General features: G+C 26.1%; 2 protein-coding genes across 3 annotated transcripts in view; one reads left to right on the top strand and one right to left on the bottom strand.

Annotated features, from left to right (window-relative positions):
• The window catches only part of LOC122499049, a 37,540-nt gene that overhangs the window by 1,735 nt on the left and 18,237 nt on the right, over positions 1-17,568 (top strand). The window contains exons 2-4 of the mRNA XM_043607105.1: positions 1,236-1,673; positions 8,045-8,164; positions 8,306-8,432. Of these exons, the coding sequence (XP_043463040.1) occupies positions 1,479-1,673; positions 8,045-8,164; positions 8,306-8,432 (442 nt within the window). The 5' untranslated portion in view covers positions 1,236-1,478. The remainder of the gene's footprint in view (positions 1-1,235; positions 1,674-8,044; positions 8,165-8,305; positions 8,433-17,568) is intronic.
• Positions 8,737-13,820, bottom strand: LOC122499050. 2 transcript variants are annotated; one of them, XM_043607106.1, is made up of 6 exons: positions 13,676-13,820; positions 13,331-13,510; positions 12,400-12,579; positions 11,901-12,012; positions 10,823-10,927; positions 8,741-9,705 (listed from the first exon to the last, which is right to left on the bottom strand). In XM_043607106.1, the coding sequence occupies exons 2-6, from the start codon at positions 13,480-13,482 to the stop codon at positions 9,421-9,423; spliced, it is 834 nt and encodes a 277-aa protein (XP_043463041.1). In that variant the 5' UTR covers positions 13,483-13,510; positions 13,676-13,820; the 3' UTR covers positions 8,741-9,420. The 2 variants fall into 2 exon arrangements, with proteins under 2 accessions (XP_043463042.1, XP_043463041.1); XM_043607107.1 differs by lacking the exon at positions 10,823-10,927 and having other exon boundaries at positions 8,737-9,705.

The raw sequence follows: 17,568 nt of genomic DNA on the forward strand, positions 1-17,568 counted from the left end.
TAGTGTCATTTATTTAATAGGTATATAAATATTTTATGTTTACTATTTATTTACTTATTTAATGTAGACGGTAATTAAATAATAAATAATTATTTATTAAAAAATGTTATTAGTTTAATTAATAAATTATATACCTATTTAATTATAATAAGTTGATAATTATAATTTTCCTAATGTTCTACGTAATAAATCTTCTTTTATAAAATTTCAATTCTGTGGTCTTGTTTAGTGACGCCACCGCTAGGTGTCTTCTGCCATTTTATATATTTTTTCTTCACTAAAAAATCAGTCTCTATATTTTTTAATTATATTTCTAAAAAGAATTTTAATTATTACTGAATCCACTTTAGAGGAAAAAATTTACAAATTTTGTTTCTTTTTAGCTCAGGTAAAAGCAATTTTACTTCGCTGACGCCACCGCTAGATGGTGTTTCTCTTGCTTCAAAATTTAACATTTTTTGTTTTAACTTTATTGGCTATATTGTTTTTCTTAATTTTTTAAATTTAATTACTTTTTTCTAAATAAAATTCATTTCACTTTAGTATATTTAATTTAATAAAATAAATGAAATGTTTCATTGGTAACATAATTAAATGATTATTACTGCATTTGTTGTAGATAATAATAGAGAGAATAATAATAAATTAATAATTACTATTTGCCTAACACTGTAAAAAAAGGTTCTAAATTAGAGCTGATTTTGGTATTAGAGTAGAACCAAATTACGATTTAGTACCAAAATTCGTACTAAATTAGTACTTTTATTTTTACAGTGAAAGTTTCATGCAGTTAATGTTCTTTTCCAAAATTGTAATTCTGTGATTTAGTTCAGTGACACCATCGCTAGGTGCTACCTTTTATATTTTACAATGTTTTTGTTTCATTAAAAAAATAAGTGTCTTTAAATTATATTTGTATAAAAGAATATATTAATTTTATTGAATCTGTTTTTGGGGGAGGGGGGGAATTTACAAATATTCTTTGACGTAAAATTATATTTATTTCTAATTCAGTTCAAGTAATTTTACTTCAGTGACGCCACCGCTAGATGGTGTTTCTCCTGCCCCAAAAATCACCATTCTGCTTTCTCATAGATAATTGTATTTTTTTTTATTATTATTTATATTGTTTTTATTAATTTTATAAATAAAATTAAAAATATAAACAATTCTTTATACATATACAAATATAAATAAATAAATACAAATATGTAAAAAATAATAAAAATAAATAGAAGGAACTCTAAAAATCGAGAAAAAATAGACATTTTTTGGTAAACTATTTTTAAACGTGTCACGAAAGGAAAGTGTTGTGAAGCAAAAAAAAAAAAAAGAAGAAAAACTTTATAAGTTGATCTATGCGATATGAATGGAAAAATTCAAATCGAAACGGGATGTGTGATCGTTATTTAAATTTTTTTTCCTCAAACTCGAACGACTACGACGACGTCGACAATATATAAAAAAAAGAAAAAAAAATGCCACCACCTCGACTTGATGCAGTTGATTCGATGGATGTGGAAAAGCCGTCGAGGTGTTTGAGATTCCTACGTCTACTATGGAAATTTTGCAAGTGCGTTTTCTCCCATGTGAGCCTGGTATCACTCGTGGTCGCCTATTGCGTTTTGGGAGCCCACGCTTTCGTACTTCTTGAAGCAACCCATGAGAAAGATGTAAATATATCTATATCTATCCTTTTCTCTCTCTAACAAATATATCCATCCTTCTCTCTTTCTCTCTCTCTGTAACACGAATTCGAAATATGTCTATATATACTAAATCCCCTTAGAGCCTTCAGGCAATACTATATGTGCGGTGAACTTACAACAACCTTTTGCACAATACCAACTTAAAAAGCTTCTCAATACACAACTTACTCTTGACTTCACTATATAACTGACAATAAACACATGTAGAACTGTTTTACTCCGAAAAGGAGTTTCATTTCGTTTTTCATCAAAGAGGGAAATGCTAACACTGAATTTTCGAATCCCAGGAGTGTTATTCGTTTTTGTCTTTGCAAACTAGAAACTATCGTGTCGATTTTAAGGACTGTGCGGTTACAATTCTCTTTTTATTTAGAGGAACAGCATTTATTACGAAAAAAAATTTTATTTAAAAATACTATTTAGTAAACTTTTTCCCAGTCGATATAGAACTATTTCGGTTCTTTTTTAGTCAGAAATTAATATTTTCTAGTCAGTAATTGATCCCCTTGATTCTTTTGCCCCTAGGTGTTTTATTCTAGAAATTCCAGTCTGCGCTTGTGAGAGAAAATGCGCCATCTGTACATCGAAACGAAACTGCGCATGCGCAACTTCACATTCACAAAAGCGCGCGCTTATTTAAATCGATTTCGATTAAAATTTGTACTTTTCGCAAAAATAAAGAATAAAAAAAACTTTTAAACCAAAAGAAAAAAAAGGATAAATTGAAAAATAAATAAATTGATAAAGTAGGAACATTGATTTTAGTTACAAAAAAATGGCAAATTCAAAAATGGTAGTTACCTCGGTAGTTACATATAGTACGGATTCAACAGTAATTTCTATGGTAGTTATTCTCTCTCTCTCTACTCACTATTTTTACGGATTTTTTTCTTCCCTTTTTTTGCGTCATCATTTTTTCCTTTTTATGTTCTTTAACACACCTGAAAGCAAAAACCCATAAATATCTGAATAACCGGAACAAATTCCAATTCTATATGAACTGCTTCACAAGTCTGCTTGCGCCTTTTTCCTCTTGACGAATGAATCTCCACGTTCATGTTTATTCTGCAAATATTTTTCACACTTGTTGTTTTTTTTACTCTTTTTTTTTGCTCTTCATATTTACAACTTGTATGAAAAACAATTTTCAATGTATATTGTTGTATAGAAAATTTGGACTCTATTTAATTTTTTCCATAAACATTATAATATAAATATACAATATATATGAATAGAAATTTTATTTTAAATACAGAATATCAGAAAATTGGAACAAAAAAAATTATTTTTCATTTTGATATTTTTTCGTTTTTTGCAAAACTTGAATAGAAAATTTTTAATTAAAAGTAAATAAATAGTATATTTATTCTTTTGTATTTTTATTCATTGTTTTAATTTTCATACTGGAAAGTAAAACGAAAATTTCTTCCGCATACAGATGAATATAAAAATATATGTACTTTAGGTATATATATAGAGTATCGACAATGTTTTATTATTTTTTTTTTCATTTTAACTGCAATATGTATGAAACTCAGATTTTTCTAATAATTTCAAAGATAATCCCTTGAAATCCCTGGGGTATGTTTCAGAAATATCGCGACTTTTCAGTTTTATCTGTACGCTATCGTTAAAAGATAGAAAATGAATACATTTCCTTTCATTTATTAAAACTTTTAATAAACGAATAATAAATAATACCTAATAATTAAAAATAGTAATAATAATAATAAAAATAAGAATAATAATAGAAAAAAAGTCCCTTTATAATTATGTATTTTTTATTTTATTATATCATTATTATATAATATAATGATATAAATATTTCATTGCTTAATATGTAAATATATAAATAAATAATATTAAATCTTTTTTTCAAATTAATATTTAAACTTAATATTAAATCACTTTTTTATACTTAATTTATGATTCCAGGGAGTTTTTCTATTACCCTCAAAATAAGTCCTTTTTTATTTTTATAGAAAAGAAAATTTAATTTTCTTTGAATCCAGGTGGATGGTAAAAATTTAAATAATAAATTATTTGTACTTACTTAATTGTATCATTTTTGTATTTAGATGCAAGTAATTGTAGTTCAATGACACCACCACTATAGATGATGCTAACTTTTTAAGTAAAATTTTTTCAATTGATCAAAAAATAATTCTCCTAGGTACATTACTTTGCGGAAAAGAATTTGAATTTTCCAAGAAGTTATTTAGCAGATAAAGATTTAAAAACTGAAATTTCTTTTTGTTTCTTCGTTTGGTAGAAGTAATTTTACTTCAGTGATGCCACCGTTAGATGGCGTTTTTCTTTAACCAAAAATAAATCTTTTTTCAACACTAGATGATCCTATCTTTCGAAATAAAACATTTTCTATTAATCAAAAAATAAGTTCTTTACATTTATTTTGGAAAATATTATAAATGTATAAATAAAAATATAAATAAATATTAACAAATACAACTATAGAGGCCCATGAGCTTATCGAGATTTATTTAAGATATTTAATTTATTTGTGTAGATTGATTCGGGAAAATTGTTAACTTCTTTCAAATTTAATATTTAATCACCGAATGATAAATTCACTTCCTTCAAATACTACTATACTTAATAATTATTCTAATAATTTGTATTTTTTTTTTATTGTTTATACTCCTGCCCTATTGGCCTTACGCACTTCGACAAGAGTCCCCGAGAAATACTTTTTTTGGATTAAGCATAACCATTCTACATAAATTTTCTATATATTAACCTAATTTGCGTCTACAGCCGACTTTTATTAGGAGTACTCGCATTGCGCCTGGACCACCCGTCAATGGGTTTTCTCGCCAGAGAAGAGGGAAACTGTAGAAAACCTCTCTGAGTACAACCGGTTTATCGACAGTCGAGTTCTAATGGTGTGTACCGGACAATAATCGACGGTGCACATCATTATACCTCGACGTCAAACCTCCCGCTCAGATTGTCTCACGTGCCGGAAAAATACCAAGCCAAATGGGCGCGAACCAAGGGTACTTATACCCTTGGTCCTTAAACGACCACCAACGCCAGGCACCTATCCGACTGAGCTAATCCGTCGGTTAATTTGTATTTAACTTTATCATTCTTTTTCACATTATTATTCATTTATTCATTATAATTATTTAATCCCTGTTTTCTATAAAAAGAGGAAATAAATAAATAAATGAAACAAAAATAAAATTTACTAGAATGGAAAAACTATGAAAAAAAATTAGGAGAATTAAATATTAATTAAAAATAATAAAACAAAAGTGCAGCGTTAAAATTTTGATTAATGTTGAAGTTTATTTGAATTTTATATACATACATATATGTGTGTGCAGGAGAGAGAGAGAGAGAGAGAGAGAGAGAGAGAGAGAGAGAGAAAAGGCCATCAATTTTGATGGAAATAAACATCAATTGGAGAATCGCGTCAACTTTTCCAACAGCTGGGATAGATATTTTCAATTAATGTATCTTTAGGCGGTTTATAGATCCAGTGAAACTTGTTTGTTATAATTTGAGCACCGCTTTTATCCAATTTAAGCTGTTTATCTTCGTTATTTTCGTCGATTTCAAGCATGTAGATACAGTTTAGTGTATATCGATCGTTTGACCAATTCCGAGGTATACATATATAAACAATATAGGTACATCTAAACATATATATAGTAGTACATAGTATATATTTCGTATATATATAGTATATTATATAATATATAAATGTATTAATATAGTATATATATACAAATTTATATATATATATATATATATATATATAAATGTATATATTTACACACAAAACGTATCGATTACACGATTTATGCACGCTTTGTTGATTAATGTATGCATTATTGAGAAAGACCCATATCCAATTAATAATATCATACATACAATATTCCATTGTTGATTTATTCATTTTCACAAATTATTAACTACCGGTATTTATTCAATAACAGAAAATAAATTGCAAACTCTTGGAAGCATTAGTTTATAAATTGATTAATTAATTAAAACTGGTACTAATGCTTTTGAAAAATAATGTCGCTCTATTTAATTTTGTCGAAAGTTTTGTTTCCATTTTAGATAAATCAATTCTGTTGATTTTGACACGTTAATGCACTTTTTTATTTTTTAATTGTCACTTTTAATTATTTATGAATTCTTTTTTTACTTTGTTAACTTTAATATTTATTTATTTACTTATTATTTTATTTATTAAAGTATTATTTTTCTTCTTATTTTAACTATCTTTTATATTTATTTTTTATTATTTTTTCAATTATTAATTTATTTTTATTTATTTACTTAATCCGAAAGGGCTTAATATTTCTTATTTCATTTTATTCATGTTTATTTATTTAAATAATTTCTTATTATTTTATTTTTACTTAATTATGTTCCTTTCGTGGTTTGGTAAGAATGCTTTTAATTCAGTGACGCCACCGCCAGGTGGTGTTTCTCTTAGTCCGAAAATACACTCCCTTCATTTATTTTTAGAAAAAGAATTTTAATATTTATTTAATCTGCTTTTTCATTAAGAATTTAATCATAACAATTCTTATGATATATAATTTATATTTATATTTCCTTGTAAACGCAATTTTATTTCAGTGACGCCACCGCTAGATGGCGTTTATTTAAATCTATATATCTATTATATTTTATCTCTTTCATTCATTTTTAGAAAGAGAAATTTAATTTTTGTCCTACCTGCACGGAAAGTATGTCATTTCGGGCACTTAAGGCGGGCGCAAAGTAACACATTACGCCCGGGAGTGGGGGAAGCGGGCGGAAAAGTATTTTGCGCCCGCTTGTTAATTATTCGATTTTCTTTATTAAAATGCGACATTTTCGACTTTCTTTTTATGTTGACTATAGAACTGCAAACATTTTCAACTTGTTTTATTTTGTCTATAAAAGTTTGCAATTTTTTTTTATTTTCTCCAAAAAAAATAATGAGACATTTGGTTTTGTTCCCATTTCGTTTATCAAAATTGTCAATTTTAAAAGTTCTTGTTTCAGTTTTGTTCAATTATTAATTACTACGTTCTAAATAAATACTATGTTTCCAGAATACATTGTTTTTATATTTCTATTTTAAAACTTCTATCATTATAGACTTCATTCGATATAATGTTTATATAGAGCTTAATTTTTAACTAATATGAGCGTTTAATCGTGCGTGCCCTCAATGCCATACTTTCCATGCAGTTAGGACAAAAAATTATGTTCGCATCATGGGCGCAAAGGTGATTCCGACTTTGGCGAAATTTCGGGACCTCGTGGACACTTTCGCTTCCTCGGCTTCGCCTCGGGCGCGAAATTGTGTCCCCTCGGTTCCTTCATTTCGCCATCGTCGCAATCACCTATTTTGCGCCCTTGTTACGAAAATAACTATTTCGAAGAATCCACTTCTTCTGGGAAACAAATTTTATGATACATTATTTATATTTATTTCTTTTTCTTTATGGTTTAATGAAAACAAATTTAGTTCAGAAAAGCCATCGTTAGGTGGTGCTTATATTAAACCAAAAATAAATATCTTTAATTTACTTTTTGAAAAAGAATTCTAACTGTAGATAAATTTACTTTTCTTGAAGAGAAGGAGAAAAACTTAATTATACTTCTTGTAGTTTGGCAAAAGCAATTTTACTTCAGTGACGCCACCGCCAGATGGCCAAAAATAGTAATTAAATTGATCCTTTATTTATTCTTTAATGAATTTATTTACATTATTTTATTTTTGTACCTATTATTTATTTTTGTATCTATTATTTATTTTACTATTTCTTTATTTATTTAAATAAATAATTATTCCATAAATAAAAAAATTCAAATGAATAAGTATTATCAAAAATTAATAAATAATAGTTTCTTAAATAGGTGATCCAATATTAGATCTAATATAAGAAAAATCTCAGCACAAAGAAATTAAATTTTTTATCAAACATGAAATGTGTTTTACTCCAATTTAATAAATTTACTATATTGAAAAAAAGAAATGAAGCCATGAAATTATTGAAAGAGAGAGAGAAAGAGTTAGCTACTTAATTGAAAAAAATGTCGAACGAAAGAAAAAGTAGTAGAAGAAGAAGGAAGAAGAGAAAAGAAGAAAAAAGTAATGCACTTAGAAATATGATCCTGTGATTTTTCTTAATTGCAAAAGTCCTTTGGCTTGTTATTCAATCTCTCCAAACCGTGCTTTTCTTGCGTTCAGGGATAATAATAATCGAGATACTTGAAAAGCTCGACTGCTTCCTTCACTCACTCTCTCTCTCTCCAACAGCATGAAAAGTGTCATACGTTCAAGACGTGTTTTTTGTCAGGTTAAAGAGAGCATTAAACATCTTCGAGGAAATATGACGCAAAAGCTGTGGAAAATGACGTTGGACTCAAAGGTGTTAATGGAAGAGAATTGGACGATCGGAGCCATGGATAAGCTCAAGGTAAATGGAACTTTTCTTCATTTTCTTTAGTACTTTTTTTTTGCTTAATTTTTTTTTTTCTCTTGCTCACTGCTTAAATAAGTCTCGTTCTTTCATCTTGGATGAAATTTTAATTGCATCCGGAATTATGATCGTTCGCAGATCTTTGAGACGAACCTGCTAAAGAAAATGAAAGAGGAGGGCTGGGATGGAAATGAGGAGGTGAATAATGTTCAGTGGACATTTGCTGGAGCACTATTTTACTCCATCATTGTTATTACTACCATTGGTGAGTATTCCCGTTGTACATTTCTCTAACATACGTATTTATGGTATATATGTGTCATCATTTATTTCACGTCCCTAAATATTACTCCCTTTGTGTGTATATGTATAGATAGACACATTTGTCCTTATCGTGTATTTCAATATCAAACTTTTGTTTATGCATCGATATTTTCACGTTGAGATGATTTTTTCTTTTTCATTTGGGATTTCAATTTCGAACCTTTTTGTCTCGAAAATGTTTGATGGAAAATTGCGCAGAGAAGGCGAAAAAAAATTAACTAAAATGAAAAATAAACATAGAGAATATTAACTTTTTGATTTTATTAAAAAATTGTGTAATATCATTGTTGAAAAACAAATATAAGTAGTTTAGGAGTGTTTTAGTTCAGTGACGCCAGCGTCAGATGGCGTTCCTTTTGATCCTAGAATAAGCCTCTTTAATTTATTTTTAGAAAAAGAATTTTAATTTCTTTGAAATCTTTTTTTAAATTCGTGTATTTAATATTAAATTACTTATTTATACATGGTAACATTTTTTGTAGTTTGTATTGAAAAAAAATAATAAATATTATTTGTACATAATTGTATTTCTTTGTATTTAGATTGTATTTAGATGCAAGTAATTCAATGACGCCACCACTAGATGGTGCTAAATTTTGAAGTAAATTTCAATTGATCAAAAAATAATTCCCTTACATTATTTTTCGAAAAAGAATTTGAATTTTCCAAGAAGTTATTTAGCAGATAAAGATTTAAAAGCTGAAATTTCTTTTTGTTTCTTCGTTTGGTGGAAGTAATTTTACTTCAGTGACGCCACCGCTAGATGGTGCCCCTTCTCTAATTTTCTTTTCACGATAATATTTTTTTTCTTTTTGAATAAAATTAATTTCAGAATAAAAAATTAATTCTTTCCTTTTTGAAAGGAAATATTGGCTAATAAAAGGTAAAAGATTTATTTTCGAAATAAAACAAGAAGCACCAATTTAATTTTAATTCTCAATAGACTTTTTCGTCGCGCTTGCGTCATCTTTTAGTGGATCTTTATTTGCAGAACGTGAATAAAAATCACCTTCGTCGTGGTGAAGGTTGAAAGGTCGTTGATTTTCGTATCTGTCGGGTCCGTATGGCCTCCCGCCATATGGTCGGCCATAATTAATATCATCTGGACGATAATGTCCGCTTAGATGACCCAGGTAATCACCATGGAAATTGCCTTGAGGTCTACCGTAATAATTCGGTGGCAAAAAGTTCACTGGCCCGAAGTTTGGTCTTATCTAAAAAAAAGCAATTCCAAAATCCACCAAATCTCCATATTTCTCTTATTAGAATTTTTATTCATATCTCAATTATCTGCAATTAATTTTGACAATATAAAGAGAAAGAATTCGTTTATTTTTAAAAACTTAAATTCAGATCAATTTTGAATTGGAAAATTAATTCAGAAATAGGAAAATTAATTCAGAAATATAGGAAAATTAATCCAATAATAGAAAAATTAAATTAAAGTATTTGAAATTAAATATTAAATTCGCCAATAGAATTAATATTTTCAGGAATAGTAAAGAAATAATATAGACAAATAAATATTTGCCTAATTTATCAAAATATTAATTACACGAAGAAAAGAAAACAAAATTTTCTCTGAGAAAAATTCTGTTATGAAAAATGAGATTTAAAAACCTTTGAGATTGGCAAAGAGTAGAAGAAATAATATTTGAGCTTGTTTAAGAAAAAAAAATTCATTTAGCAAAGGGGAATATTTATTATTGCATAAAACTTGTGGATTGCTTTTAAAAAAGATTGTTGTTATATAAGACAAAAAGAAATGAATGAATAAATGTTAATAGAAGCTTTAAAAAAATCTTTCTTCTTGGCATTTTATTATAAAACATGAGTTGTTATTTTTTCCATTTATTATTATTTATCATTTCTTATTAGTTATTATTCTTTTTAACTTTCATTTTTTAATTTTTAACTTATTGAAGTATTTCCAGCAGTTTTATTATTGATAAAACAAAATAAAAAAGGAGAAGAGATAAAAGTCCGAAAAATCACCAATGACTAAAATTGGTTGTAAAATTTACATAAAATTTGTTCGGTTTTTTTCGATATAATATTCATTTTTCTTTTGAGAAAAGAACACTTTGTAGTTATAGGGGATGATGCTTTGCTGTTTTTTTTTTGAGCGCGAAGGAGAAAAAAAGGAAGAGATAAAAAGGGTGTAGTGAAAGGGACAGGGGAGGAGAGGGGAGGAAATAAAAAAGAATGAAGTAAAATATCAAGTCAGCTTAATATGCCAAGAAGATAAATCTGGTGTTGCTGAATCTAAAGCATATAGTAAATTGCAGCCTATAAGCATATAAGCTTATAAGTCTCTTCAGTCACACTCACCGGATAAGACGCGTGGGAGCCATGACTGGGATTTCCTGCAGGCGTTAGACCAGGAAACTTGTTGCTATTGTAACAGCAGTATCGCTTACCTTTCGAGCAAGTGCCCTAGAGACGTAAAACAGTCTCATATATTTCGTGCATTTTTCACTCAAAATTTGAATCACTAAATTTATCGTTTATAAACCCATGGGACATGTCCCGAATTTTCACTCCTCCGCGAATTCCACAATATTTTTGAAACTGGGCATTTATATCTCTTGCTTCTAAATTGTTCATTTTGTTAGTAGTTTGTCAGTACTATTTTTAATTGTACTAATCATTTTTTTGATACAAAATTTATTTGGAATCGTCACAATCGTCAAAAAAATAATAAAAAAGAAAAAAAATAATATTCTTAATTCGAAAAAGTATTTGTAATCATCACAATCGAAATAGTGTCTTGTTAATCTAAATTCATCAAAAGCTAAAAAAGAATACAAAAGAAGAAAAATAATATTCTTAATACAAATATTATTTGTAATCATCACAATCGAAATAGTGTTTTGTTCTAAAACCACCAAAAGTTCAAAACGAATACAAAGATAAATATCGACTTCCTTGTCAATTTTCTAAATAAATATGAATTCAATTACTTGTATTCATCATTTGAAAACAAAAGAACGAAATGAATTTATTCATTATTTATTTTCCTACACAATTACTAAATTCAAAAAGGAAAGAAAATTTTTATGATAGTGTCAGTGTGGTAAATATTTGTTTTTTCCATTTTGGTGCTGAAATTATTATTAATGTGTAGATTTATGATGTAACATTAATGTTGAATTCGAGAGCTTACGAGAAGTTATTAAAGAAATAATTTCGTTCAATGAGAAATCCATTTGGAATCTCGCAGTGGGGTCACGTAATAGATTGTCAGTATAAGCTGGATGCCGATATCATTTAGACATTAGAACGCGATTCGACCCAGAATTCCCAGACAGAAACATGCTTTATTTAAAAAAAAGGGGGGGAAAATGAAAAAAAAGTGTAAAAAAATGAAAAAAAGTATCAAAGAAAAATATTGATGAAAAAAACTCACGAAATTCAAACCAGTCGAGGGGCAGTTGAAACTGTAGCTGCATTTACAAATTTCAAATTGTCGATATCGGAAATCTTCGGGTCCCAGTAAATCCTCCCTTCCGCCACTTGGTCTGAAACACAATTTTTTTTATTAATATTACATTATATTTTAATATTTCTTTTTCTAATTAATTTTCAAGCATTATTTTTATGAGGATTTTCCCTAATTAATTTTTTATTCTTTTCTTATATAATTCATTTTCATAATATTATTATTTTTGAATAATTTTTAAATAATGATAATTTCAGCACCAATTATTATTTTTAATAATTGTATATTAATTATTTTCAATAATAACGTTACTTTTTGTAGCGTTATTATATCAATAATGGTCATAAAAATAATTTGTAATCATTACAATCGAAATTCATTAAGAATATTATATAAATAATTAAACGAATAATTATTTAAATATAGTAATTTTAAACTATTGCATTTACTTTTCGGGTAATTATACCTATTAACAATTCCGGTTGGTCCACCGGGTCCCACCAAAACTTCCTCTCGATTTGGACCAACAAGAGGTTGTCTTATGGGTCCATTTCCATGACCGAAAGACCCTCCGAACTGTGGTCTGTATTCATTAAATGGGTTGTTTCCAAAATTGGAATTTAGATTGTAGTCATTTGCTATAAACCTATATTTGGGGGAAATTAAAACAATTACTTTTTTCTTATTTTTCTAAAATTTCCAAAAATTGTACAGAAAAAGAATAAAAACAAAATATAATTAAAGTATTAGAATTTAATGTAACTTTTATTTAATTCTTTTCATAAATCCGTGTACAAAAAAATATTAAAAGTACATTATTATTATTATAATATTATTGAAACTCTCCAACAGAGTTAGTCCCCCCTTTTTTTCATAGTTCTAATTAATTGTTTAATTAATATTACCTACTATTATTATTTTTAATATTTTTTTAAAACAGCATAAATAATAAAACAAAACTAAATAATTAAACTATTTAAATTTATTAAATTATTTATTTAATTTTGCATCAGTTAAAAAGAATTTTTACAAAAACTAAATTCACCATTAATTAAAAAATAATGAAAATATCGAAAGAAAAACAAAATGAAAATGTAATTAATGAGAGTAGAGATTGTGTTTGGAAAAGCTTGAGCGGAAGTTTTAAGGAGAAAGTTAAGCTGTCAATTGACGTGTTTCTCGTATGTGCGTTTTTTCTTTTTTATTCCTTCTTTTTTTTGGGGCCCCCGTCAGTTGACATGTTTTCATTTTTAAAAAAGTTGTTTGAAAGAAAAAGTAGTGAAAAAAAAATGACGAAAAAACAAAAACAAAAAAAAAACGCAACTAAGAGCTTAGATGTTTTCTCGGGAGAAAAGCACCCTGAGTGGACCAAAAGCGGAAACTGTAAGAGTGCTCACCTCGCTCTCTTTTCATCTCGATTTCTTGGTTCACCGTCGTCATCGTCGTTGTCGTTGCCGTTGCCGTCGTTCCAAACCCATTTGTTTTCATCAGGCAGGGCGATGGTAAATGCGATAGCGGTGAAAAATAAAGCAATGCTGATACTACACATTTTTTTCTCTTTTGCTCTACACGTGCACCTGACGAAAAAATGGCCTTATAAAAATTGTTGACAATGAATCGTGGGGTTAAAAATTAAGCAAGGAGTCACTCTATCTTTTTTTTCCACTTTCTTTACCTATATGAATATATTTTCACTCTAGGGAGATGAAAATTGAATTAAAGGAAGCAAAAAAATTTTATACCCTGGGAAAAATTGTCACTGGAATTTTCTTCTTTTTCTTCTTCTTCTTCTTTGTTTTTTTCTGCTATTTTCTTCTCTTTTGTTTTTCTTTTTGGTCGATTTTCTTCTTCTCCTTCACTTTGTCATTCAGATTTAATTTTCTTGAAAGATACGAGGAAATTAATACCGATTAATTTTTTTAATTTAAATTAAATAATACTGATCACTTTGTTATTAAAAATTTACTATGTACTTGTATTTTTATATTATCAATAATTATTAAAATCCTTCAGTTTTTTTGTTGTTTATTATCTTTCACTATTTTTTGATAACAATTTTTAAAAATGTATTATCCACCTTATTTTTTATTTTTAATTGTTATTAAAAACTTTTGGTTTTCTAAAAGTTTTTTCTATTTTCCACTATATTTTTTTATAATAATTCTCCAATTGTTTAACAATTTTTGAAATCGTTAAAGTTATTATTTGCTTTCTTAAGAATTTGTTACTTTTTTCTTTAGTAATATGTATTGTAATTTAATTCACTCTTTTTATTTATTTTATTTATTATATTTATTTACTCTTCTATTATTCATTTATTTTATTATATTTATTTACTCTTTTATTATTTATTTCTTTTATTTGTTTACTTTTTTAAATTATCTACTTTCTTTAATTTTTGTTTTAGTCCTGTACTTATTATTTTTTAGTTTTGTATTTTATTTTCTAATAAATTTTTTGAAGTTTCGTGTTCAATTATCCATTTAATTTTTTTTCGATTCGTATTTAATTTTCTATTTAATATTTTTAATTTTCCATTTAATTTGTTTTCCGTTTCGTATTTAATTTCCCATTTAATTTTCCGTTTCAATTTTTGTTATAGTTTCGTATTCATTTTTTAGTTTCGTGTACAATTTTCTGTTTAATTTCTTGTTAATTTCATATTTAATTTTCCATTTAGTTCTTAGTCCAGTATTTAACTTTTCATTTAATTAAAATTTTATTTCATAAAATAATTTTGATTGTTTGTTAAACAAATAAAAGAATAATTAATTTCAATAAACATGAATAATAAATTAATTTACAAAAAAAACAAAGCAAAAAAAAAAAAAAGAACTGAATAAAAGCGATGAAACAAAAGAGTAATTGTCACGTGACTCTCTCTTTTTTACATAGTTGATCGCTAACAAATCGGCGAAACGCGACTAAATGAAAGTGAAAGCAAATACAGCTTATATATATATCGCCTGCAAAATTGTAGACGATAGCCATTCTCTGTTCAAAAGACCTTCGTAGGCCACTGATTCATTCGCAAATGAACCAAATCGTGAAGGGAAAAAAATTATATTCTTTTAGTCGTTCGGGGATTCCCCGCATGTTTCTTATAAGGTGGACATAAATTTGAAAAATTATAACTTGAGAAAATTGCGAAAAAAAATTATTATGAATAGATAATGAAATCGGAAAAACCAATGGTCTTGGTTCCCTTGAACTCCTTATTGTTGTCAATACATAAATAATAATTTTTGATTGATTAGCAAAAGAGGTAATTTAAAAAACCACAAAAAAAAAATTACTAATTAATAATTAATTAATAATTTTCTACCTACTAATTAATTACTAATTAGTAACTTCGTATCTACTGATTAATTATTAATTAGTAACTTCGTACCTACTAATTAATGATTGTATTAATAATTAAGTAGTAACTTCGTAACTACTAATTAAAAAGTGTATTAAAAAAATAACTAAGTACTAATTGCACTAATTATAAAGTAACTAATTAACTTTTTTACTGCTAATTAAAATACTCAATTTAATTTAAATAATGTAATTCATATACTAATTATTATTAATAATACTAATAATTAATCATTATTAACATTACCACTTTATTAGTAATTATACTAATTATTACTAATACTACTAATTAAGAACTATTCAAATTATTAACAACTTGTAGAATTGTTAAATAATAATTAAAATTAAAATTAGTGATTTAAATTTTTTAATATCATTATATTAATAATTTAAATGAAGTATTTCATTTACGTAAAATTCTAAATAAATAATAATTATTATAATTCACAAAGAAATCATAAATATTCTCGTATAAATTTTCAAGGATTCTCAAATTAAATTTTAAGTTAATTATGTATTACGTTGTTTTCATTATTAATTTTCCATTTAAAGCCCTTGTTCATAGAGAGTGAGTATATATACACGATATGCTAATTTGTTTAAAATGTTTATAATCAATTCTCAACAAATATTGTAATAAGTCATTTTAGTAAATTAATTTTGCAAAATGATAATAATATATTTCTCTTTCAATATATCCTTTTGTTAAATATTTTTTTTAACATTTCAATTTCAGATTCAGTTGTAATTAAATATTTTTAGATATTTTAGTAATTAAATTTTTTCTTTCCAATTCAATGATAATTTTTTTTATTGAATACCTACTTTTTATATTAACTATTTGATTTAAAATCGAGTAATGGTTTATTTAATTAATTAATTTGTTAAATCATTGATAAGAACATTTTTTATTTAAAATTATTATTGTGTTAATACTTTTATTATTATATTATGCCGTTAATAAAGTAAATAAATTAATAAAAAATTTGGTAATTCCTGGTAATAATTTTATTATTTATTTATTTCACTTATTTATAGAGGGGACAGTTATTTAATTAATATTGTCATTTATTGAATAATTTAGGTATTTATTAGCTATTTAAAATTGAATAGTGGTAAATGTAATTAATTAATTTGTTAATTATACTTAATAATTAATTTATTAATTAGTTAAAAATGTTGATTTATTCCTATTTCTGTTAATAATTTAGTAATTTTTTAATTAATATTATTATTGTTACTCATTTGTCATTCATTGAAAAATTTATTTATTAACTATTAAAAATTGAAAAATGATTAATTGAATTGATTTGTTAATTTGTATATTATTTCTACAAAGGGCTTTTTCTGTTAATAAAATAACAAAATAAATAAAAAATTTAACATTATTTCTGTTAATAATTTTATTATTTATGTATTTTATTTATTTATAGACAGGACAATTATTTATTAATTATTGTTGTTATTTATTGAATAATTTTCTAAGTTTAATATTATTTGTGTGAATTATTTATTCTTATTATGTTCAATTAATATATTTATACAAAATTAATTATTGTTTATTAATTTGATTTATTATAATTTATTAAATTGTTTTATTTATTTGTGATTTTTAAGTTGACTTTGAATATTATTAATTTTTTAACATTTATTAATTAACTAGGTATTAATATTATTGATTTTTAAACAAAATTAATAATAAAAATCAGATTAAATGTCTTGCAGCAATACAATAAAATGAAATAAAATAAATTAAAATAAAATAATAGTAATTCGCAAAAAAATGAATGCAATAAAAACGTGTTTAAATTGCAATGAAAGAAAAGACTTTGAATCGTTTGAAGAGTAATGGAAAAAGATAATGAAATTTTTTTCTGAATAAAAATGAATGAAAATTTTTTTTTCCATGAATAGGGTGGGGGAGAGGAGGGGAAGGGGAAGAGGATTAAAAGGAAAATTGTAATAACTGGAGAGAAATATTGCAAGGAGGGACAAAAGTAAAACGTGTGAAGATGACATGTAATGAGAATTCTCCTCTCCCTCGCACTGTTATAACCTCGTTTTATATATATAATACTACTATGTTTTAAAGCCTATATGTACATTTTCTATAACAAAAGATGCGTGACGCGTGACCGACTTTTTGGACGGAATGGTATCGAACATTTCGGATATCCGGTTCCCTTTTCCCCTTTATATATATTCTTTGTTTAGATTGATCTTCTCTTCATTGCATGGGTGCGGTCTGTTTTACGTGTGATATAAATTGGTTTTT

The sequence above is a fragment of the Leptopilina heterotoma genome, unplaced genomic scaffold (genome assembly GCF_015476425.1).
Source record: "Leptopilina heterotoma isolate Lh14 unplaced genomic scaffold, ASM1547642v1 Lhet_163, whole genome shotgun sequence".
Taxonomy (NCBI): domain Eukaryota; kingdom Metazoa; phylum Arthropoda; class Insecta; order Hymenoptera; family Figitidae; genus Leptopilina; species Leptopilina heterotoma.

What these genes read in the sequence shown, in the direction of transcription:
- LOC122499050 (XM_043607106.1), bottom strand. Translation starts at nt 13,482, where the DNA reads ATGTGTAGTATCAGCATTGCTTTATTTTTCACCGCTATCGCATTTACC. An exon ending in CCAACCGGAATTGTTAATAG is followed by an intron (nt 12,013 to 12,399) that starts GTATAATTACCC and finishes ATTGTGTTTCAG; the next exon opens with ACCAAGTGGCGGAAGGGAGG. An exon ending in GCTCCCACGCGTCTTATCCG is followed by an intron (nt 9,706 to 10,822) that starts GTGAGTGTGACT and finishes GCTTTTTTTTAG; the next exon opens with ATAAGACCAAACTTCGGGCC.